The sequence below is a fragment of the Primulina tabacum genome, chromosome 1 (genome assembly GCF_025594145.1).
Source record: "Primulina tabacum isolate GXHZ01 chromosome 1, ASM2559414v2, whole genome shotgun sequence".
Lineage (NCBI taxonomy): Eukaryota > Viridiplantae > Streptophyta > Magnoliopsida > Lamiales > Gesneriaceae > Primulina > Primulina tabacum.
Genome location: NC_134550.1, coordinates 31,127,780 through 31,153,174, shown reverse-complemented (window position 1 = coordinate 31,153,174; position 25,395 = coordinate 31,127,780). Strand labels below are relative to the sequence as shown.

Here is a 25,395-nt window from a genome sequence, read left to right as displayed (position 1 = left end):
ATCATTTGTTCCCGTTGAGAGAATAAATTCAAGAAGTTGAATTTATATTATGATATAGTAAATTCAAGGAGTTGAATTTATGATAATTAAATTTTGGGAAAATAAATTCAATGAGTTGAATTTATAAAATTTGATAATTTAATTTATTAAACTCAAAAGTTGGGTTTATTAAATATTAAATTTTGGAGGTGAAAAAATTCAAATAGTTGAATTTATAATTTAAATAATAAATTCAAATGTTGAATTTATAATTGATTTAATTTATTAAGCTCAAAAATTGAGTTTATTAAACATTAAATTAAATATAGTGAGTAGTGTGTTTAAATGAGCTTGTAGGAGTACAAGTCCAACATACTAAATAATTAAAGTTCTTAATGGACCTTGATTAATTAAATAAACTAGTTGGACTAGCCCAATTAATTAATAAAGCCCATTAATGTTAATTATGAATATTGTGTCATGGCTTAATTATAAATAGGTGTAATCAAGTCATAACCCTAGCCTCTACACCTTAGAATTTTCGAAAATTCCTTCTCCTCCACCTCTAAAAATTCGGGCACTCCTCCTTGGGAAAAAGTTTGAGCCGTCTCTCAAACTTTGATCTCCAACGTTAAAACTTCTTCCAAATTTTCAAGTGCAATTTGGAAGAGGATCAAACCTTCTAGTCGTGGACCTGATTAGAAGAATAAAGAAAGGATTTTGAAGATCGTTCGTAGGGATTAATCAAGAGCTAGATCCGTCAATACCGGATTAGTTGGAGCCAAGTGATTAAATTCACAAAAGGTATAAAATTCTAACGCCCTATGAATGTTTATGATAAAACCATACGAGTGTCCAAAAATATTTTGAAGGTCAAAATAAAAAAAAAATTAAACTTCTTCGGCACGAGAAAGCCGAGATCCAACAGTGGTATCAGAGCCAAGGTTTTTCTAAATCGTATGGTTTTGATATTGAATAATTTATTTCTAGCCACACAAGAAAATTTTTCAAAAAATTATAGCACCATAAAAATTATATTTTTTCAGAAAACAAAAAAATAAAAATTGAACCAATTTTCAAAAATATCAATTTTGCTCAAAAGTTTCAAAAATCAGAAAATTGCACCCTAGGCCCAAACAATTCAAGTCCATCATCCGGCACGCTTCTCGAGACACTCTCGGATAGCTGCCTACGCTGCCCGCCAGCTGCCGAACGTTTCGGGCAGTGGCGGCGCACACGTCGTGCCGCCACTGCCCGAAACGTTCGGGCAGCGGGCGAGCAGCGCAGGCGCCTGCCCGGGAGTGTATCGGGAAGCGTGCTGGATGATGGGCTTGAATTGTTTGGGCCTAGGGTGCAATTTTCTGATTTTTCAAACTTTTGGGGAGAATTGATATTTTTGAAAATTGGTTCAATTTTTATTTTTGAAAAATTAATAATTTTCTTGTAAAATAAATAATTAGAATATGATTTTAATTATTTATTGTAAAATGAGTTGTACAAGAAATCAATTATTATTAATTTAATTGAAAATTAAATAAAAGAGTTTATTTAATTTATTAAATTTTTAATAATTGTGGTAGTTAGCGATAAAATTATTAGATATATGATTTATCAATTAATTAAATTTGTTTAATTAAATTGATGTTAATATTTGATATTAAATGCATGAAGGATGATCGAGAGCCTTGACCAATTATTAGAAATAGTGGGAGATTAAGACTAGAAGATGGTGGGCCCGATGAACAAGATGAAGACATGTAAAATATTGGAAGCTCTTGTAATAGTTGCATTTGCATCCCTGCATTTACCTAGGTTTTGGACCTAGATCCATGTATGGCTCACATGGATCTAATAGTGTTGGCGATCGATCATTTTTATTTATTGTTGAATGTCATATTATGATATATGCGATATATAGTAGTATGCATGTATGTATATTATTAAATAATATAGTTGCATGAATCCGGCAAACATACAAACTCGTGGCATGCGGTTTTTAAATTAAAATGATGAGATAATTTTAAAATTAAAATACCTCATTTTGAATAAGATTCAAAATTTATTTTAAACCGAAAAGTAAAAATTAAAAGAGTTTAATTTTTCCTTGCCTTCAATCAATCGTGGTTGCATGTTGATCGCTACCCGCGGACAGTGTCTGGCTCATATTATTGGGGAGGCCTGGACGTCGGAAAGCTGTGACTTCCACCGGACATATGACGTGAATTGAGTAGAACTGTAGAACCCAAAATCAGTACACGTAAAATACGTGCATTTATTTAAATTTAAAAAAATATATTTATTTAAGTTTAAAAGGAATTTTTAAATTATGGAGTATTTTATTCTATGACAATTAATATTTTAATTTTCCCTTAATTGTGGTGCAACTTTTGTAAATTTAGGAATATTTTATGTATTTGTTTTCAAGCCTCGAGTAGTCTAAATTTTATTTGGACTACACCATATATTGATTAATTAGTTTAAACCTAATCAATATATTTAAATTATTCCTAAATTACCCTCAATCTATTCCACTTGCCTCCAATTGCAAGACTTTGTCCAAGTCTTCTCCGGAAGAAAATTCATTCCCATCAATTCTCCTCCATTTCCCCTCATTTATTTCCCTTCTCTCCTCAAGTGTTCTTGAGCTCCATTTCCATCTATTATACCATTAGAGAATAGCAAGAAGCTCCAAATTTCTTCTTCGTGTCCGGATCGTCGAGATTTGCGAGATTTCCTACGTTTCAAGACCAAAGGCATGTATATTCTTTCGTTTTATGCATCGATCTCGTCATAGTAGATATTTTGATGTATATTATGCGTGAAAGTTTGATTATTATGAGCAAAGTTTGAGCGTTTATGCATTGAATCGATTTCTGAAACATTTTAGATCTCAGAAGACGTTTTTGCTGTCATTTCGGTTCCTGTGTAATTTTGGTTCGTTTTCTGAAAATATTTTCAACAGATAAAACGTAGATCTTTTTAATACCTTCGATTTGATATAAAATTCGTAATTTTCGGACAAGAAACGAGTGAGTTATAGTTGTTTTTGTGTGACTGCTCAGACCTACGATATTATGAAAATGATGTTCATCATGTTTTGAAATTTTTGAGTTGTAGGCTTTGTTGGGTATCGCTGGGCTTGTGCTACTGCATTTAGATATGTTATGGGATGTACTTAGGTGTTGTTTGGTGGTTCGTTTGGGTCGGGATTGGCTTGAGATGTAATAGAAGTCGTAGGAAGCGAAATGATGTCGAATTATGGGGTATTGTGGTATTGAAGTTGCTTGTCGATGTTTGGAGACGTTTGGGGTGTTTATACGGGTTTGAATCAACGTAATAGCATCCTAGGATGAGTCTCGAGGCGTTGGTTCATGGTCCTTAGGCTTGGGTTGGAAGAATGAATAATTAAGTTAGTGAACTTTCGTGAGTTTCCATGTCCAGAGGCTACCCGGACCCTTTTCCGGACCCCGACACGGAGTCCGTGTCCATTTTTCCTTCAAAAATTGAAATTTTCGTGTGTACCCGGACCTCTACCCGGACCTCTACACGGGGTCCGTGTACCCCCTTTTAAAAAAATAATAAAAAAAAAATTTTAAATTTTTTTTTAAATTATGAATATAAATATAGGATTTTGTTTTGTGGTTATGAATATAAAATAGAGGATTTGTTTAGGGATTCTAATTCATGGTTTACTATGATGATTAAACTAGGTCAAGTTTCGAGTGATCTAGAATGTCATAAGCTATTTATTTAATTCCGTGGTGAGCACGAATACCTACGTCTAAGCTATAAAAGATAAGTATTTGAACTCATGTTAGTATGTGCAGCAGTGGCCCCAAGCAAGATCCAACGAATCCCTCAACGCCAAGTAAGTATGTTAGACGTGCAAAAGAAAATATTTTAAGTTTTTGAGGTATGCTAAATGTCTTGTGACCAAATTATGAACGGGTTTGGAAGTCGGCGAACGTGGTCGAGGACCTCTCCACCCCGGTAAAGCATGACCGAGTTTAGATCAGGATTGGAAAGTGGTAAAGCATGACCAGGGACCAATCCACCAGTTAAAGCATGAACGGGAATCTCATGTATGTGGTGATGGATTTTCCCTGTCAGCCCAGTACTGTGGTTTAGTCTGATCAGGCATATTTATGTATGGGTCACTTGCTTTGAAACATGCATCTACGCAAAATGATGAAGTTTATAAATGTTCAAGTATGTACAAGTATGCAAGCATGTTAAGAAAAGTCTTATGATGATGGCACGTCTATGTTTATGTATGTATGCACAAGTTTCAAGTATGTTATGTTCAGGCTTTTAAGTATGCAAGTTCAAGTTTCAAGTACGTACGCTCTATTTTAAAGTTGCATGTGATTTTATTACGTATTACTCGTTACTCCTAGTTTATACATGTTGAGTCTTTAGACTCACTAGACTTGATCGATGAACGTGAGGATGCATTTGAGGAGACGAGGGGTGAGGATCAGTGACCTGGCTTGGACTGAGCGGGAGGCTAAATCCGAGGACCGCCCATGTTTTAAGATTTTATACATGTTCAATTATTATGAGTTTAAGGAGTAGTGTTTTCAATGTTTTAAACATTTACTTATCGCAACTTGTTGGTAGTTGTTTTATTATAAATATTTTAGACGAGCAATTATTTATTAACGAAGTTTGATAATTTCTACTTATTTAAGAAAATTTTTATTTTCCGCAAATTTAAAGTAGTTAAATAGTACGGTTCGTTACAAGAACTCCCATGACTTTGGCTCATATTGTTGGGGGAACTCATGGTGACCGTCCACTACAGTTCAATATTGATGGGTTGGTTTGACATATGAAAATAAATGACGTCATATTATTGGGTCCTTATTAAACGTGAGGCAAAACACACGGAGGTTGCATAGGGATGCAATTGGATTCTACCTTTTAGAAATTATAATTGGCTGATATTATTCGGGATTATAATTTGCTGATGGGACTCTTCGTGCCCACTAAGTAAATGCGATTTCTCTTTTTCATCAGAGGGTGGTGGAAATGTCAAAATAGTAGGAGTGAAATTTATAAAATGAAATCCATATTTTATATCTTAGGATTATTTTAAAATTATCAGTAATCATTATCGGTTTTCATTTTCAGTATATTTATGATGTCTACTCGAAACCTGCTTTCAATCATTCTCGATCAAAACAAATTGACTGGCCCTAACTATCATGAATGGTTTCGAAATTTAAAGAGTGTTCTGAACTCCGAAAGGATTGCGTATGTGCTTGATAAGAAGCCACCAAAGGAGGCGGCTCCTGAAATCAGTAGGACTGAATTAGCTAAGCTTGAGAAATGGTGGGACCATGATATTCAAGCTAAGAGCTACATGTTGGCTTCTATGTTGAATGAACTTCAGAGGAGGTTCGAGGAGGCGGTGAATGCTGCAGACATTCACCTTCATCTGAAAGAATTGTATGTTGTACAATCTCGTTCAAAGAGACATGCTACTGTGAAAGAACTCATGACTACACGCTTGCGAGATGGGACTTCGGTCCATGAGCATGGTGTTAGAATAATTGGGCTCATCCAGAAGTTGGTGGGGATTGACGTGGTTATTCCTAGTGAGCTCTCGAGTGATATTCTCTTGCTGTCTTTGCATGCCTCGTTCGATGGATTTGTGGTTAATTTTAATATGAACAAGCTTGAGTCCACCCTTGAAGAGTTGGTCAATATGCTTACTAATTATGAGGCCACAATTAAAAAGGAAAAGCATGTTCTTCTAGTGGGTTCTTCGTACGGTACGAAAAAGGGAGCCCCAATTAAAGGCAAGAAGCATTCTGCCCCTCCAAAGAAGAACAAGCCCGACAAAAAGCCATACAAGAAAACAAATCCGGGGCCCACAAAGCCTGACAAGTCAGAACAAGTCTGTTTTCATTGCAACAAAGCTGGACATTGGAGACGTAATTGCGAGGAGTATCTAGCCCATAAGCGTTCTGGCCATGGTATGTTTTATATTGAAGTTAATGTTTCTATTAATTCCTCTTCTTGGGTATTGGATACCGGATGTGGTTCTCATCTATCCAATGATTTGCAGGTGATGGGAAGAAGCATAAGGCTTAGAAATGGTGAGACCTTTCTAAGACTAGGAAATGGAGCAAGAGTTGCTGCCACTGCCATTGGAGACGTTACTTTAATTTTGGACAATAATTTTAAGTTGTTTTTTAGAGAAGTTCTTTTTGTTCCTGAATTGGTTAAAAACATTATTTCTATTTCTATACTTGATAGGGATGATTATTCTTGTGTTTTTGCTAAAGGTGTTTGCTATTTATACAAGAATGAATGTTTGATTGGAACCGGAGAATTAACAAACGATCTCTATAACTTAAAATTAAAAGATATTTCATTTAACAATATCCAAGCGCGTACGAAAACAACAACAAACAAAAGAAAAATAGAAGACCCAAATCCCGCACAAATATGGCACGCTAGACTATGTCATATTTCCCAAAGAAAGATGCACAAGCTAGTGGGAGAAGGCATGTTTGACTTGTCAGAAATAAATTCTCTACCAACTTGTGAGTTTTTCTAAAAGGAAAAATTACTAAAACTTCATTCAATGGAAACGTGGAACATGCACATGGTCTACTGGATTTGATCCACACGGGCGTTTGTGGCCCGCTAAGTATTATCACAAAATTTGGGCATTCCTACTTCATTACCTTTACTGATGACCATTCGAAGTATGGGTACGTTTATTTGATGAATCACAAATCTGAAGCATTTGAAAAGTTCAAAGAATTCAGATCTGAAGTAGAAAATCAGCTGGAAAGGAGTATTAAGGCACTTCGATCTGATCGAGGTGCAGAATACTTAAGTGCTGAATTTTTGGGTTATCTAAAAGAGAATGAGATTCTCTCACAGTGGACTCCACCAGCAACACCACAATTGAATGGTGTTTCTAAATGTCGAAATCGAACCTTGATTGACATGGTTCGATCCATGATGGGATTCACTGAATTGCCTACATCGTTTTGGGGCTTTGCGCTTGAAACTGCGGCAATGTTGTTGAATAATATCCATACTAAAGCAGTGGATAAAACACCATATGAGATATGGATGGGAAAAACTCCCAAATATTCTTACATTAGAATATGGGGATGTCATGCTTACGTGAAGCAGACAGTGAGAGACAAATTGCATAGTAGATCCACTTTGTGCTACTTTGTTGGATATCCAAAAAATTCTGTTGGATATTATTTCTATCATCCCAATTAAGCAAAAGTGTTTGTTTCAAGAAATGCCACCTTTTTGGAAAAGGAATTCTATTAGATAGAAAAAGCAAGATGATAGAACTTGAAGAAATTCAAGATACTCCCTCAACTATAGAAGTTGAACCCATTTCCCAAGAACCAGTAGTTGAAGTACAAGCTCCTACAAGGTCTGATAGGGTTATTAGACCACCTGCAAGATATACGCTTCTTCATGAACAAAGCCGTGATGAGCATTGTGTTGGATGTGATCCAATGAATTTCAAAGAAGCAATATCTGATACTGATTCAACCAAATGGCTTGAAGCCATGCAGTCTGAAATGGACTCTATATATTCAAACCAATTCTGGACATTGGTGGATCCACCTGAGGGAATCGTTCCCATAAGATGCAAATGGATCTACAAAAGAAAGCTTGGGGCGGATGGGAAGGTAGTGACCTTCAAAGCAAGACTGGTTGCAAAAGGTTATACTCAAAGGCAAAGTATTGACTATGAGGAAACTTTTTCACCAGTTGCTATGTTTAAGTCCATTAGAATACTACTGGCCATAGCAGCATGGTATGACTATGAGATATGAAAAATGGATGTAAAGACTGCATTCCTCAATGGAGACATCAAAGAAGAAATTTATATGTCTCAACTTGAGGGATATACATTAACTTCAGATATCAATATACGGTCTCATGCAGGCATCAAGGAGTTGGAACCTCAGATTTGATAGCACTATCAAAGAATTTGGTTTTGCTAAGAATCCTGAGGAACCGTGCGTGTACAAGAAAGTTAATAGGAGTGCAGTGACATTCCTGGTACTTTATGTTGATGATATCCTGCTCATTGGGAATGATGTAGGATTATTGCAATCAACTAAAGTATGGTTAGGAAGTAAATTCTCCATGAAAGACATGAGTGAAGCATCCTATATATTGGGAATACAAATCTATAGAGATAGATCAAAAAGGATGTTGGGGCTCACCCAAGCCACCTATATCGATACCATTATAAAGCGATTCTCTATGGAAGAGTCCAGGAGATGGTACTTACCAATGTGTCATGGTGTTACTCTATCTAAGACAATGCGTCCCAAAACTGATGAAGAGATAGAGATGATGACACGTATTCCATATGCGTCAGCCATTGGTAGTATCATGTATGGTATGATATCGATACGTCCCGATGTTGCTTACGCTCTGAGTGTTACAAGTAGATATCAGGAGAACCCTGGTCCACTACATTGGAAGGCCGTGAAAGATATTCTTAAGTACTTGAGAAGGACTAAGTACTTGTTCATGGTCTCTGGGGGTGGAGAATTAAAATTGGAAGGGTACACTAATTCTAGCTTCCAATGTGATGTAGATGATTCAAAATCGACCTCTGGTTTTGTGTACAGGCTTAATGGTGCGGCTGTCTCTTGGAAAAGTTCCAAGCAAGACACCGTTGCGGATTCCACCACTGAAGCTGAGTACATTGGTGCATCTGCTGCAGCCAAAGAGGCAGTTTGGATGAGGAATTTTGTCCAAGAGTTGGGCGTTATTCCTAATGGAGTTGATCCAATCCCGGTGTACTGCGACAAAACTGGTGCCGTTGCCCAAGCAAAGGATTCAAGGTCTAATCAGCGATCCAAACATGTACTGAGGAAGTTCCACATCATCCGGGAGATTGTGGGAAAAGGTGATATATCAGTCGAAAGAGTCCTCTCTGCAGATAATGTTGTTGATCCACTTACAAAGCCCTTGCCAGGACCATTGTTTGAAAAGCATCGCGAAGCAATGAGATTAAATTTTATGGGTAGTTGGCTCTAGGGCAAGTGGGAGATTGTTAAAGTATATGCCCTGCAAGGCAACTGTTGGCTAGGGATTTTATTGACTCAGTTATAATTAACAATCTTTATTTTAATTTAATTCATTATTTCATGGTTTATTATTTCTTTATATGTATACACATGTTATCAAACATAGATAAAGACCTTGATTATACTTTAATACAAATGAATCGTAATTCGATGTTGAAACTCGTTTGCAAACATTGTATGATCTAAATTCGTTCCTAGTTGATTCAGCCGCCTAAAACATGGATAAAGGTCGCTTGAGCTCGAGACTAGCATCTGTGATGTGTTCTGCGTTTCTTGGTAAGGACATATAGATGTCCAAACATGCAGATTGGTCATATGATGATTATACCGAACAACTCTCCCTCGGACTTTCCGAGTGGTTATCATTCAATGAGAGGATAAGTCCGTGTTTTTATGATTGTACACCATTAATCCTTACGATCCGGGACAACACTGAGACTCTATATGCTAGGGTTGTGCTTTGATTCGTTTACCGGCTCCAGGAGAGTCATCAGGTGGCGAGGTTGGGTACAATTGCGACACATATAGGAACCAGTGCATTGTAGTCGGGGATTCACCGCTCACCTGCGGATGTGGATATCCTGATATGAATCCACGTACGAATAAAAAGCAAACACGATTAAATATGAATCGCGCCCTCAATTTAATAACGAACAAGGAATTCGTGTTGTCCCGATCTTTTGAATCAAGTATGAGTTTGTGATATTCACCTCTAAGTTATAAAACTCAGCAACAAATATTCACGATTAAATAATTGAGAACAGACGAACCTTCAAATAACTTCTCCTTGACAATCCGTATGAAATCAATCAATAAACGCCACAAGAATAAATCCTTGATAAGTTTGATTTTTTATGAACATAAAGCGAAGCTTTGAAAAAGTTTGAGAGAAAATCTCAAAAGTTTGATAAACTATCAATAATAATGTATATTGTATGTTAATTTTCGTCCATAATATCTTTACATATCAAAAGAATATCACAAATCTAGTTACCAAAAGAATTAAAACTCTAAAGAAGGAAAAAAAATCTCGCCCAAACATGATGGACACGGACCCCGTGTAGAGGCCCGGAAGGGGGTCCGTGTAGACTCGGTCTTTGCGGAAAACATAGGACACGGACCCCGTGTACAGGTCCGTGCTCGGGTCCGTGTAGACTCTGGATTTCTTCATTCTCGGATGTAATGGACACGGACCCTGTGTACATGTCCGTGTAGTCTCGGCCGTTCAAAAAGATGCTTGAATAATATTCCTTTGACTCCCAACTTACTCACATGCATCATGAAGCCTTCCGCATTCTGCACCTCGCTCGTAAGTTCTTCTTCTTTGCTCATAAGCCCATGCGATGCATCCTTGAATTTTTTCATTCGCCTCCTCGTGATTGGTCCTCCCGACAACTCTAAAGGACCCCATGCTTCACTTGGGGCTTGACATACCATGATCGCATCATCCTCCCCTTCTTGAAAAGGATTTGTCCTCAAATCTTCGCTACCTACACAAAAACGAATCAGATTAGTAATAACAAAAATTATATGACCAACATGCTTACCTTCAGGCTCAAGTCTGTAGGTGTTATCGCCCACGTGCTCCTTCAATGCTTTGAGTCCTAACTCCATGGTTGCCTTCACTGTCAATGTTACAACCTCAACATACACCAAATGACGAGTGACACAAAGATCAGATTTCTCCCCTTCTTAGACCTAGTTAACACAATAATAAAATCCATACACGTGTACGACCATAGCTCACTAGGAATAACAATTATCTCATGCAATGAATATGGAATAAAAATTTATTCTCTTTACACATACATTCATCATGAATGGGGAGATTATCATATCCTATCATGTATCTTCCAAAACCATCACCAGCCAAATATGACTCATGCAAATAGGACACACTACATGTACTATCCATGCAATCATTTAATTCATCACAAGAATTTAGGTCTAATGCAAGTGAACTCTTGTAGCAAACAAATCCTACTAACTTAGTAACTCGTGAAAAATCAAAGTTCATAAAAAGTACATGCATTTCATCAATAGTCTCACATCCATAACAACCAAGGAATAAAGACAAACTGACACCCGGTCCCCTAACCACCAAACTTGCAACCCGCTCTACAATTTCTTGAAAACAAAGCAACACAAGTTTAAGGTAAGGAAGAAAGTCATACCTCATAGTTGTGGTGTTGGCAACTAAACTTACCTCATTGCGAGGGTACTTGTATTCTCGAGGCTCGGACTTTTGGGTTCTTTCTTTAATAAGACTCAGTGGTCTCCTTGGCATGACAACTCCAAAATCCTGCAAATAAGAAATAGCAATGCTCGGGATTGAACCGACTATATCATCACAATAACAATAAGCCACTTTGTACAAAGGTACATGAAAGGGTTTATGCAAGAATAAACATATCTCCATCTCACTATTTTGGGACATAAAATTCTTTTTCTTTTTCTTTTCTTTGGCATCTTCTTCTTGTTCTTTTTCTTTTATCTCATTCCTTTCTTCTCTTTTTATTTCTATGGTCATCTCACTCTTTTGTTCACTCTTTATTTCTACCATATCTTTTTCTTTTTCTAAGGTCATCTAACTTTTTTGAACACTCTTTTTTTCGGCCTCATCTCTTTTTTCTTTTTCAATTGGTCCTCCAACACATGTTTTGGGGACAATGGAAGCAATAAAATTGGTTTTGTGTTTAGGACAAATGACTGCCTATTCTTGAAACCATCATGAGTCACCTACCTATCGTATTGCCAAGACCTAGCCAACAATATGTGACAAGCATGCATTGGTACCACATCACACAATATTTCATCAACATACTCACCAATCGTAAAGGACACCACAACTTGCTTGTTCACTTTCACTTCTGCACAGTCATTCAACCATTGTAGCCTATATGGTTGAGGGTGTTTTAAAGTAGGCAAATTCAACTTCTCCACCATCTCACAACTAGCTACATTGGTACAACTCCCTCCATCTATAATAACATTACAAACCTTTTCGTTTACAAAGCATCTAGTATGAAACAAGTTCCCCCTCTGACTGTTCTCCTCCTCCCTGCATGGTCACTCATGATGCGCCTAGTCACCAACGCTTCACCCACAACCGCTTCATATCCCTCAACTGGATCCTCCAACTCAGGCATATTATCATCATCACAATCACTTTGAGATTCATAATCTCCATAAGTATTCATTATCATTACCCTCTTGTTAGGACATTGACTAGCAATATGACATAACCCTTGACACCTAAAACACTTAGTATCTCTAGATCGATTAAGAGAAGTTTCAGATTTACCTTGCACTCCTTGCTCAGGCGCCTCTTGTATGGTCTCAATCTTGGGCTTGGTCACCACCTTATTCTCCTCACGTTCCACCATATTTGATCGCCAAGAAGATGATGAACCCCCAGTTTGATTGGTGCGGCCAACTCCACGCCTCTTGAGTTGTTGCTCCACTTTTATGGCCATTTGTACCATCTCGTCTAAATCCAAGTAGTGCCTAAGCTCCACTTGATCCTGTACCTCCCTGTTCAAACCACAAAGAAAACGTGCCATGGTCGCCTCACTATCCTCCTCGATATTGGCCCTAATCATGATTACTTTCATTTCCTTATAGTAGTCCTCAACACTCTTTACTCCTTGCATCAAAGTTTGGAGCATGTTAAACATCTCCCTATAGTATTGATTGGATACAAATCTCTTCCTCATGACCCTCTTCATCGCATCCCAAGTTTCAATGGGTCTCTCATTATACCTCTTCCTAGTGGTCACTAATTGATTCCACCAAATGAGAGCATAGTCTAGGAATTCAACCACCGCCAACCTCACCTTCTTTTGTTCGGAGTAGTGGTGACATTCAAACACGAACTCTACCCTCTTTCCCCATTCTAAATATGCCTCCGGGTCAGACTGCTCATGGAACGAAGGAATTTTCATCTTAATGCTACCCATGTTACCATCCTCCCTATTCCCATCATATCTACCCCGTACAGCTTCTCTTTTTCCTCTCCCAAATCCTCTACCTCTTCCATTTCTAACCCAATTCTCATTTTGGCTCTCCTCGTCTCCTCCCAAATCATATTCTTCCTCTTCTTCTCCTCTACCCAAATCTTTTGACTTAGTTTTACCTCCACTAATACTAACTTCAAGCCTACTCATCCTATCATGTAATGGCTCCAACTCAACCCTCATCATTCGACTGAAATGCCAAACAACGCCTCCATTTGAACCTTAGACAACCCCGGGTTTGAACTATCTCCTACCTCCCTCTCCATTTAATTTCAAATTTGTACCTGCAAGAAAACGTTAGTAGAAAACAAAATATGTTCCTCACCCAAATGCTCACAATCACTCTAAAGAAAGTCGCTCGTCTCTCCTCTCTATTTTTTTTTTGCTCACAACAAATACTCACTAGTCACTCCAAAGAAATAACACTCGCACTCAAAGTGTTTCACTCGAATTTCATAGTATTATCGAAAGTGTGCTCAAGTTTTGTATTTGTATATCAAACAATCAAGTTCAGCTTGTGAACAATTGTGATCGACCCACTTGGACTGCGTAGACACGAAATTTGAAGATAGATATTTTTTTTTTTACTGTGAGAGGCAATTGAATACGATTCTCTAAAGGAAATAGAACAACATACTCAAAAAAAACAATGGTGAATTTTCGGATTTTTTTGTACTCTTTTTTTTTCCTCTTGCACAAGGATTGTACACTCAAAAGTCACCAAGAAAAGGAAATCGCAAATTTTTCGAGAATCACAGATTCACGAAAAAATACGAAGAACGATAAAACAAAATAGATCTGGATACGAACAAAGAGATAACACAGATCTGAAGATTTACGAACAAGATAACTTACTTGAATTCAATGAACCTAGGCTCTGATACCAAATGATATGAATCCACGTACGAATAAAAAGCAAACACGATTAAATATGAATCGCGCCCTCAATTTAATAACGAACAAGGAATTCGTATTGTCCCGATCTTTTGAATCAATTATGGGTTTGTGATATTCACCTCTAAGTTATAAAACTCATCAACAAATATTCACGATTAAACAATTGAGAACAGACGAACCTTCAAAGAACTTGTCCTTGACAATCCGTATGAAATCAATCGACAAACGCCACAAGAATAAATCCTTGATAAGTTTGATTTTTGATGAACACAAAGCGAAGCTTTGAAAATGTTTGAGAGAAAATCTCAAAAGTTTGATAAAATATCAATAATAATGTGTATTGTATGTTAATTTTCGTCCATAATATCTTTACATATCAAAAGGATATCACTAATCTAGTTACCAAAAGAATTAAAACTCTAAATAAGGAAAAAAAATCTCGCCCAAACGTAAAGGACACGGACCCCGTGTAGAGGTCCGGAAGGGGGTCCGTGTAGACTCGGTCTTTGCGGAAAACATAGGACACGGACCCTGTGTACAGGTCCGTGCTCGGGTCCGGGTAGACTCTGGATTTCTTCGTTCTCGGATGTAATGGACACGGACCCCGTGTACAGGTCCGTGTAGTCTCGGCCGTTCAAAAAGATGCTTGAATAATATTCCTTTGACTCCCAACTTACTCACATGCATCATGAAGCCTTCCGCACTCTGCACCTCGCTCATAAGTTCTTCTTCTTTGCTCATAAGCCCATGCGATGCATCCTTGAATTTCTTCATTCGCCTCCTCGTGATTGGTCCTCCCGACAACTCTAAAGAACCCCATGCTTCTCTTGGGGCTTGACATACCATGATCGCATCATATCCAATGTGATATGATGAAATTATAGTGCGTGGAATCTCTGGCTAGAGTATGAGATGTACGTTAGAAAAGGAGTTCTCCAACCGTACATGTGATGCCACTATTTATAGTTATCACATAGTTATTGAATTAATATGCAACCCTCGGTAAACCAATGTTTGCAGATTCGATCGGGATATATGAGATGAAGGGACCGTACTGTACGCTAATAATAATCGACTGGTTCTTGCAGGCACTATCAGTTATACCTAGGGAATCATGGGGCGATGCTACTAGATGCTTTTACCATGATTCGATGAGTTTAATTAGAAATATGATTTCTGACATTCTTAAGATCAATCGTTGATACATAGAATGTGGCAAATAAGGGTAAGCCCGTATAAAGGATTATGTCCTGAATCACAAGGAGTTGTGAACCCACGGCTAGCTGTATCCCTGAACCATTGAGGGTCACACAATCACTTGATCGTTTGTTCCCGTTGAGAGAATAAATTCAAGAAGTTGAATTTATATTATGATATAGTAAATTCAATGAGTTGAATTTATGATAATTAAATTTTGGGAGAATAAATTCAAGAAGTTGAATTTATAAAATCTGATAATTTAATTTATTAAACTCAAAAGTTGAGTTTATTAAATATTAAATTTTGGAGTTTCAAGTAGTTGAATTTATAATTTAAATAATAAATTCAAATGTTGAATTTATAATTGATTTAATTTATTAAGCTCAAAAGTTGAGTTTATTAAACATTAAATTAAATATAGTGAGTAGGGTGTTTAATTGGATTGTAGGAGTACAAGTCTAACGTACTAAATAATTAAAGTTCTTAATGGACCTTGATTAATTAATTAAACTAGTTGGACTAGCCTAATTAATTAATAAAGCTCATTAATGTTAATTATGAATATTAGGTCATGGCTTAATTATAAATAGGTGTAATCAAGCCATAACCCTAGCCTCCACACCTTGGAATTTTCGAAAATTCCCTCTCCTCCAACTCTAAAAATTCGGCACTCCTCCTTGGGAAAAAGTTTGAACCGTCTCTTAAACTTTGATCTCCAACGTTAAAACTTCTTCCAAATTTTCTAGTGCAATTTGGAAGATGATCAAACCTTCTAGTCGTGGACCTGATTAGAAGAATAAAGAAAGGATTTTGAAGATCGTTCGTAGGGATTAATCAAGAGCTAGATCCGTCAATACCGGATTAGTTGGAGCCAAGTGATTCAATTCACCAAAGGTATAAAATTCTAACGCCCTATGAATGTTTATGATAAAACCACACGAGTGTCCAAAAATATTTTGAACGTCAAAAAAAAAATTAAACTTCCGCTGCATTTTGAGCATGAGAAAGCCGAGATCCAACATTTGTACCTAAAACTTGCATGTCACCTATATTCCTGTACGACACAACAAAAAAATGAAACACATAATTATGCTAAAAAACTTGGAGTTCACGAGTCAGTTTAATAAAAAACATGAAATCTAAATACTTATCAAATCCCATCAATTTTAAACTTTTGCTAGTCCGGAGCAAAACTAAAATTGACGACGACTCAAGGAACAATGCAAGAAAATTAAATAACGGAAAAACTGAATCGAGTCTTGAGTTAGATTAATCGCAATGCCTCATAGATAAATAAAACAAGATCAAAGTTTTTAATTCAAGCAGTCAACACACCTTCTTAAGAGTTCTTTTGTGTGTGTGTCTAGCTACTTCCACTTAACCATCCCAACACCCTGATAGATTTATGCTACCATGAAGTTTACATACTCGTGAACTCCTAAAATTATTTTTCAGCCAACTTTCCACAAAGAAATTTTATCAATCACACTAATCAATAGGTATTTTGGGTGATTAGGGACAAACAAATTTCCAAGATATAACTGATCAATCAACCAGAATTTATTAAGGCAATGAGACGTGTGTGTGTGTGATATGATCAGGATCCATATTTCTTAAAAATGTTTTTCAAGAACCCATAGGCTTAATCTTTATGACCTTCTCTATTAGTACATTGGATGAAAGTGACTTCAAAGAATAGATAGGGATTTCAAATAAGAGAGCCAGTCAGATGCCATCCTTTTCACACTCACATTCGCTTTCAATTCCCTTTCATTGTACATCATTATTTTTTCTTCTTTCTTCATTTCACCTCCATCCCATTTTTTATTTTTTTTTTCAGGCATAATCTTCTTTTATCCTGTTCTTTCAACATTTTTTTCTGTCAATCAATGGATATTTTGAAAATATTATTCAGCGCATACTAACTTACTCGCTTGAGGTTCAGAAATAGTGTAAAGCTACGAGAAAGGTGGTTAATGTGGGGTTTTGAATTGATGAAAAATGGAGGTCAAACATGCATTTGCGTACATGCCATTCAATTTTTTCAATAAGCTCAAAGGGGTGATGAATAGGAATTAAACAATGTTATTTGGTGGCTAGAAAGGCTCAAATGGATCAAAATATTTACCTATATCACTCCTAGGTCACATATCACATGTATGTAGCCTCGAAGGGTACTCAGTTCTATGCTTCATTGATCAATGTGATCGACTGTATCTCAAAGCAAGAGTGGATAATATCAAGTACATATAACACACATAAAAATATGTGAAATATGCATATTTCATTCATTAAATAATTAGGCTCAAAAGAGTGGCAATGATCAAAATATATATATAAAAAAAAAGACTCAAACAATATCAAGAACTGCCTATATCACCTCAGTGTTTCAAAAATCTCAGCTAAATTTCATACAAGAATCAAATAAATTCTTCAAATTCACTTATCTATTCAGAATCACTTAATCCACATAAATTGTCTCTAGGAATTAGAAAATCAAGTGATTATGGTTTTAGGTGAATGAAGTTGTAAAAATTCAAAAATCGATGACAAAAAACACAAGAATTTAACACTTAAAACTAAGCATATTTTTTCAGATTTTTTTCCAATTTCATCATCGGCCACACGATTGGTCTTTTCACGACATTAACTCGAAATATTAAGCAAAATAAATTTTTTTCTAACAAAACAAAAGATTTTAAAAATCCCTATGGAAGGACTTTAGAACAATACGAAATCAACTTTACATAATCAACAATATATTATTTACATGATCAACTAAAAATTATCTCTACACCCCAAACTTAGATACATGCATTTTCTCAATATACAATAAATCAATAAAAACAGAGGAATCCACGTACCTATCTCAACGAGCGTCAGTGATTGTTGCCCTCATAAACATCGTGAGGTGTCCAAGTAGGTGGTGGAGGGGATGGAGTGCCATCAAGGCTGGTGTTGGGGAAACCTTGGGCTAATACAATTGAAAAATCTGTCATATAGGTCATGAATGCATGAACTTGTCGACGGTAGGCCTCCAACTGCTGTTACTGCAACTCCATGTTCCGATCCAAAGCAGAAAGCCACTCGCTGTTAGTTATGGTCATTGTGGAGGGTGATGGAGGTCTCTGTTGTGATGGGCCACTGCCTGATGCCCCCTCATGAGACTCCCTTGCTGGTCCTCCTCTATTAACTGACATCCTGTCAATGACCACAATCGGAACCCTCACCTTCAGAAGTTCCTCATTATCATCCCAAATAATTCCCGCATGCTGGCATAAGTCTGTAATTAAAAAAGAGTGTGGCATGCTGAAAGTGGTTTCATCTCGCACTGCATTCAAAATATAATTCTGAATAATCTGTCCTGCATCTATAGTCTTGTCGATGAATATATAGTACAGAATTGTTTCTTTATCTCGTGTCCCATAAGAGGTGTGACAGGATGGAATCGACCTTGAAGCCACAATCAAGAACCAGGATTGTGGCTCATATTTCAAGTCACGTGTTGCAAAGTTTTATTGGAAACCCTTCATCATTAAGCTTCCATCTTGCCAACACTCGCATTATTTCATTGTAATCCACCGTCCCCACAAGAAAAAGGCCATACACTCGTCATGCTCATAATCTGGCATACCATACTTCGTATTAATAGTGTGGGTGTAAAAATCCACCATTATTTCTCGCACCTTCACCTTAAAATCCTCTTGCCTAGCTTTAAAATTAGCATCAAATTACCTAACAACAGAAGCCACAACATCAACGGGTACAAATTAAATATTCCCTAACACTCTCTGGAAGCAATATTCAAATATAATTTGGGTGTGACATATCAATACCTTTCTATATCTGAATACTCTTCTAAATAAGTGCTATTTAGTTACTACTGGTAGTGTCCCCAAAATTTTCGACGAGCAAAGGCCGCCAATGAAGAAGAAGATTCATGCATTTGCCCTTTTTTTCCCCGGTTCCACTAGTTAAATGTTGTCTTCTCAACTAAAAAAATCACCCAAAAAATACCCCACCAATTCAAACCAGTCACAAAACAACGCTAGCACGATAACCTTCAATTCACCCAACAATCTCAAGCACTAGTCAACAATCGAGCTATTCATAAACAATTCCAAGCATATATTCATAAACAAAATCACCAATTACACCAAAATATTGCCAAATTTAGAAATTTATCGCCCTATGTATAAAGTCGACAATCTCAAATAAACTGGAAATACCTTGCACTTGGGGAGGAGGGAACTATGAAACCGTGCGGAAGAAGAGATGAAAATTGATTTATATCATTTTTAAGTGTTTTATTGTGTTCTTTTGAGTTTAATCATGCTTGTTTTGTTTATGTTGTGTGCATGTTTAGTTGTTCTTATTAAAAGCATAGTAATTGTTTCTCATGTATTTGGGTTGAATTGTAGGCAATTTGATCCAAAAACACGGGTGTAATAGTTGAAATTTGAGGAGTGGGTGCTAGCGCGGTTAAACTTACCCGCTCCAGCACGAATAAGAAAAAAAAAATGAATCGGCAAGCATAACACGGTGGGGCGGGCAATTATAGCTGCCTTAGCGTGCCTGAGTAAAACGGATGAAATACATCTTCGTCGATACCGTAAGGAAAAATTTGGTGTGCGATTTTTTCCAACTTTCTTGATGACTGATTATTTAAAAAAACCTAGCACACTTTTTGGAGGGGCATTCTCACTTTGGCAGCAGCAACAAGCACAAGGGGAGAAAAAGACGTCCGGAGTCGAGTAGGCAACCGAAGAACTCAAGATTTTCGTGTAATGTTTTTTTTATTCTTAATTTCTTTTAGTAATTAAAGATTAAGAATCCTTGTTTAATTAATTTTTTGAGATTATATTATATCGTTGAGTAGCTGAACTTCTTATTTGTTGGATTTAAGGGGATTCTTCCCCGAGATATTGTTTTATACAATTAAACATTCGACTTTGAGTTATGTTTGATTGTGTTATTAGTTTTTCTTTCAATTATTGAAGTCTCGCTAACTTTGATAACGTTTGATATTTTGAATGGAGTCGAAAGAATAGTTTGCATTATGAACAAGTAACACAACGCGTTGGTTTACAATTTGCAAAGACATATGAAATTGAATATACGCTGATAGCCATATTTAAATAGATCGAAAACTGGGGGATTCGATGAATCATGCATGCAACTCACCTTTAATAAATAGTTAAAGACTGTTGGAACATTTCATGTTCGCAATCTTGATTTTGATGTTAACAAAACTTGCTATTTTGTTTCTAATGATTTTACCTAAGTGCACAGAAACTGGAACCGATCAGGATTCGAACTGATCAGTTATCGAGATGCAAACTGAAAGCGCCAATTGATCGCCCAAACTGAACCAGTTCAACTGATTATCCAGCTGATAGACAGTTCAGCAGAAGACCTTCAGAAGCCCGACCAGCTGATGAAGAGCTCAACTGATGAAGAGCCCAGCTGAGTAGTTCAACTGAAGCAGTGAAATCAGTTCAGCTGACGAGCCAACTGATTTCACCACAGCGATTCAAGACAAGTTCAGAACATCAGTTAGGAGCTGATCAGTTTGCAAAACACGACAAACTTATCTAAATGGAATCCAGCTGTGCACAACATTATAAAAGCAATTGTACGATCAAAGTACAATGGTGAAAGTTGCAGCAGAGCTTAAAGCCAAGAACGAATTCAAACTGCAACGAACATATTTGATGAGTCTTGATGTACAGACACGAAGCCTCTTTAAATACAAGATCAAGACCATCCACAAATAAGTGTGTGGAAAAATATACAAGTGTGAAAATCAAGAGAGAAGGGCACGCTCAAAGCAATTCAGCTTACAAGAAGCAATCAGCCCAATTTGGGAGAACACTTCAAAGTGTTATGAGCTTAGGTTAAAACACAATTCTCTCAGTGTGTGAGAACACTTTCGTATTATATTCATAGATCAGTTCTTAAACACGCACACACAATCACTCACATATACAAAAAGTTGACCTTATTGAATAGCTGAGTGAGTCTTGCACAAATACATTAAACTTTTGTGTGTAGTCTTTGACACATAGACGTTAAACAAGTGTTGGCTGGAAGATGTTGCCTTCAGTCTAGGCTAGGAGTTTAGTTAGGCAGTAGGGTAAGTCCTAAGCTGAATGGGTTTGTACAGAGCTTTGTATAAATCAAAGTTTTCTAGTGGATCCTACCCGAGGTGGTAGAAGGGGTGACGTAGGAGTAGTTGAAGTCTCCGAACATCCATAAACATATCTTGTGTACTTAACTGTTTAACTATTGTTTTCAAACTGATTTGATCAGTTTGAGCTGTTATCTGTTCAGTTCTCACCATACTCAACTGATATATACAAGAACTGATCCCTCTTATATCAGTTAATCAGTTTACGCAAGTTAAAAGCTTTAAACTCATTAGATTTCTTAAAAAGGATTATTTCTAGTATTTTCCACTTGGTTTAAAACTAAACTCAATTTAATTCATCGCTGTTTACATTCTTAGAACACGAGCTATTGCAACCTAAAGAGAATATTGTGTTCGAAGAACCCTCGCAGGTGTCAAAACCGATCCATCAATTGGCATCAGAGCTAGATGTTCTAAGAAAGACATTTGAAAGCTGATATTTTAAAATTTGTTTCAAAATGTTACTTAAAACAGATTTCAAAATCTTCTTAAAAATTTTATAATAGCTTACCGTGGGAAGAGAGATGTAAGTTCCAGAAAATTCGAACTACGTAACCTGACTGCATGCAATCTAAGGTTTTATTTAGAGTATATGTTTGATGATTTTTATGCATTTAATGCATGATTATTGCATGGTTAATGTTTATTTCATGATTATTGTTAAGTTTCATGCATTAGAGTTTTAAGTTGCATTTCTCGCTCGAACGAGTAACGGAGATCGAAGATAATCAGAAAGAAAATTTTTATTGAATAATTAATTTTAATTATTTAATATAAGATGTATTTAAGAGAGAATTTCGAAAATGGGCCTTGGTTGGGTATTTTTACTCGTCGGGCCATATTTTAGTCCGGTACCATATTTTATCGAATCAGATGACTTTTTAAGGGTTCGGACAATATTTTAAAAAATATAGCGAAACAAAATATTTTTCGAGAGTGTGTTTGGACTTGATGGATTTATTTTAATGCTTAGTGGGCCCAAAACCCTTTTTAAATTCATTTAATTTGACTATGGCCCATTTATGCATGTATTTTCTATTTAAAACCCTACACCCTAAACCCTAACCCTAACCCTAGAGCACGGTTGCCCCCTCCCCTCCATCAGCAGCCATTTTCGAAGCAAAACCAGCAGCCTCCATCTATTTCTCCCTAGGTTTTCAAGAAAGCTTCTTCCCCGCCTTTCCGGTGCAAGCCCTACGCGCGTATTTTCAAGTTTTTGAAGGCACATCATGTATCTCTTTTTCTCATCATTTACACCATTTATATGTTTTTGTATATGTTTTGCACGAATTTTCGTTGATCTATCATATAACATCGTTTTTGCAAAGGTTTTGACATGAACATACATATATCTTGTGTACAACTCACGTTTTTCATGTCCTTGTGCAAAAGGCTGCTAGGTTAAGGCTTATAAGGGCTGTACACGAAGGCATTGAAGGTGTCTAGGGGCTCGAGTCTCGAGTTATCCGCAAAAGTAGAGAGGGCTGATCGTTTCTCCTTGAGCAGCTAGGGTTTTGGTTGGTCTAGTGCAAGAAAAGTGGAGGCACGGCCAAGGGGGACTAAACCAGGTCATGGTACGGTCCAGGAGGGTCCAAAAAAAGGCCTAGGGGAGGTCCTTACATGGCTGGTCTCGGGTTAAGTGGGGGTCGAGGCGCATGAAATGAGAAGGATCAAGTGTTGCTTGTTTTCGGGTACTCGTGTGTGGCTGATTACAAGGGCAGTAGGTGTGGGTTTGGTTGGTCCAGGAGTGAGTCCTCGGCTTGATCATGGTCTTAGGAGAGTTGGTTAAGGGCTGGACAAGATGGTTTTTGGTCTAGGATCGAATACGGGGTCGTGGGTACAACTAGAGCTTCGGTGTATGCATGCAGAAAATTCCAGCAACTTTCGGTTATTGTTTGAGGGTCATAAGGGGTCTGAAATATGTGGTTTATAGGCTGGTCATGTAGGTTCTAGTCATGGTTTGAGTTGAGAAAATTTTAGTTAAGTTTCGGGTTGATTCGGGTTAAAACCGGGACCCTAGTTCAAGTTTTGAAACGAATCGTATAAGTTTTGGAACGAGCTCGTGTTTATGTCTAATAAATTCTTACTATGATGTTTTGAGGTGTTTTAAGGAGTTTGGTGGGTTTCGTGTCGAAATTTTGACGTCCAGGGGTAAAATGGTCATTTAGGGTTTCTAGGGGCAAAATGGTCATTTTGCACCCGGGTCGAGTTTTTAGTCCTGACAGCGCCCTGCTAAAAAATTTATCATGTTTTTAAATGTTTAAGTATCATGTATACGACCTTTTATGGTAAATATAAAAAAATACATTGCATGCTTGGTTTTAAGGAAAATTGCGTATATGCATGTTTTTATAAGTGATGAAAATGATGATGTTTTTCAATGATGAGAGTTTGTTGTGACTGACAATATATGTAAACGATGAGGTGTAAGGCTAAGGCTCAGTGAATGGGTAATACTGTTGCTGATGTCCCCGCCACCGGGTACCACGGTTTTATATAGATGGATCCATCGAATAGAGCTGATACGAAAATCACAACTAACGAACTGAATTCGATTAAAAAAAATGAACAAGCATATGATGATATGATGAGATGTTTTGACACGTTATGCTTTTACGACATGTTTACGTTTACTCTTTTAAGTTCATGAAATGTATTTTTAGTACGGTACTTTTCACTGTTGCGTGTTATGTATATGTACTTTCTTTTAACATTACAGGTGTTTTGAGTCTTTAGACTCACTATGTGTGAATGATGCAGGTGAGCATGTTGATGAGGAGGCTGGAGGTGCCAAAGTCTGAGTAGGAGAGGCTGGATGTGCGCTTGTGAACCCGAGGACCATATATTTTCCGCACATCATGATTTGAGATAGGAGTGGAAATGAATATTTTTACTCATTCATCTTATTATGTAAAACAGCAGTATTTTCATCTGTTATTTGATTACTATTATTTGGAAGGTGAAATTTTCAGCAATGTTACATGCATGCATAATTTACGAATTTTCGAGAAATGAGCTCGAAATGAGCTTGTAAAAAAACATATTAGCATCATTTTTAAGCAGTAGATGTTTCAGTTGATATCAGAGCAAGAGTCCTGTATAGGGTTGTGTCACCGCCAGCTTCTACAGCTTAGTCTTTAAGCCTCAAGTCTGTAAGCTTTTATGTTTTAAATAGTTTATTGCTATCACCTGCATGATTGCATGTTATACATTTTACAGCGATTTACAGTACATGTTTAGATGCTTTCATGGTGTAAGGATTAAATGCTTCGAAACTAGATTAAATTGCATGATGGGTCACGTTTAGAATTTGGACTGTAGATATCATGCCTCCCAGACGCATCCCTAGCACAGACCATCATAACGATACTCTTGGAGGCGATAGAGGCTTTCCGCCACCACCACCGCCATTGGATGCAGCTACTCGAGTTCTCGAGGGCGTGGCTAGACTTCTGAAGCAGGCACAGCAGGCTCCTCGTCCTCAGATAGACATTTATGAGCAGTTTCGTCAGCTCAACCAGAAGGAGTTCAGGGGTACTACTGACCCCTTCCTAGCGGAGGGTTGTATTCGGTCTTTGGAGCTACACTTCTAGTACTTGCAGATGATGGATGGCGACCCGGTCAGGTGCGCCACTTATATGTTGAGAGATTGTTGGTAACTAAATTTCAGTGATTTTACAAAATAAGCATCGAATTTATTGGACTAACTGATCAAGCTACCAGGCTTCGCAAATCAACTATCATTTGCCTAACTGATGATTAATTAATATTAAAGGCAACTGATACCTACGCAACTGAATGATCAGTCGAAAACCTATTAGTTGATGTATTCAGTCAAAAAACACTCAAGCTATTATCCTTTAGCTAATCTCTCAGTTGTACACGTCATCAGTTGAGAACGACAACCGAAAAATAGTACAACAGACTGCAACTAGTAGTGGAACGCCGCATTTCAGAGATAGCAGTGTACTGAATGTAAGAGAATATTGACGTGGCAATCAACGGATATATGGAT

At 37.1% G+C, this 25,395-nt stretch overlaps 1 protein-coding gene across 6 annotated transcripts; it reads right to left on the bottom strand.

Moving 5' to 3' along the window:
- Positions 1-10,042: 10,042 nt before the first annotated feature.
- LOC142543625 (uncharacterized) lies at positions 10,043-19,727 on the bottom strand. Of its 6 annotated transcripts, none has more exons than XR_012819804.1 (3): positions 18,055-19,725; positions 10,625-16,244; positions 10,043-10,567 (listed from the first exon to the last, which is right to left on the bottom strand). XR_012819804.1 is itself a non-coding variant. In XM_075651034.1 (3 exons), exon 3 carries the CDS (start codon positions 13,277-13,279, stop codon positions 12,086-12,088), a length of 1,194 nt encoding a protein of 397 aa, XP_075507149.1. In that variant the 5' UTR covers positions 13,280-16,244; positions 18,055-18,473; positions 19,420-19,727; the 3' UTR covers positions 10,043-12,085. The 6 variants fall into 6 exon arrangements, 5 of the variants coding, with proteins under 5 accessions (XP_075507149.1, XP_075507131.1, XP_075507139.1 ...); XM_075651034.1 differs by having other exon boundaries at positions 10,043-16,244; positions 18,055-18,473; positions 19,420-19,727; XM_075651016.1 differs by adding an exon at positions 17,319-17,401 and having other exon boundaries at positions 10,043-16,244; positions 18,055-19,726.
- Between the last annotated feature and the right edge of the window lie 5,668 nt (positions 19,728-25,395).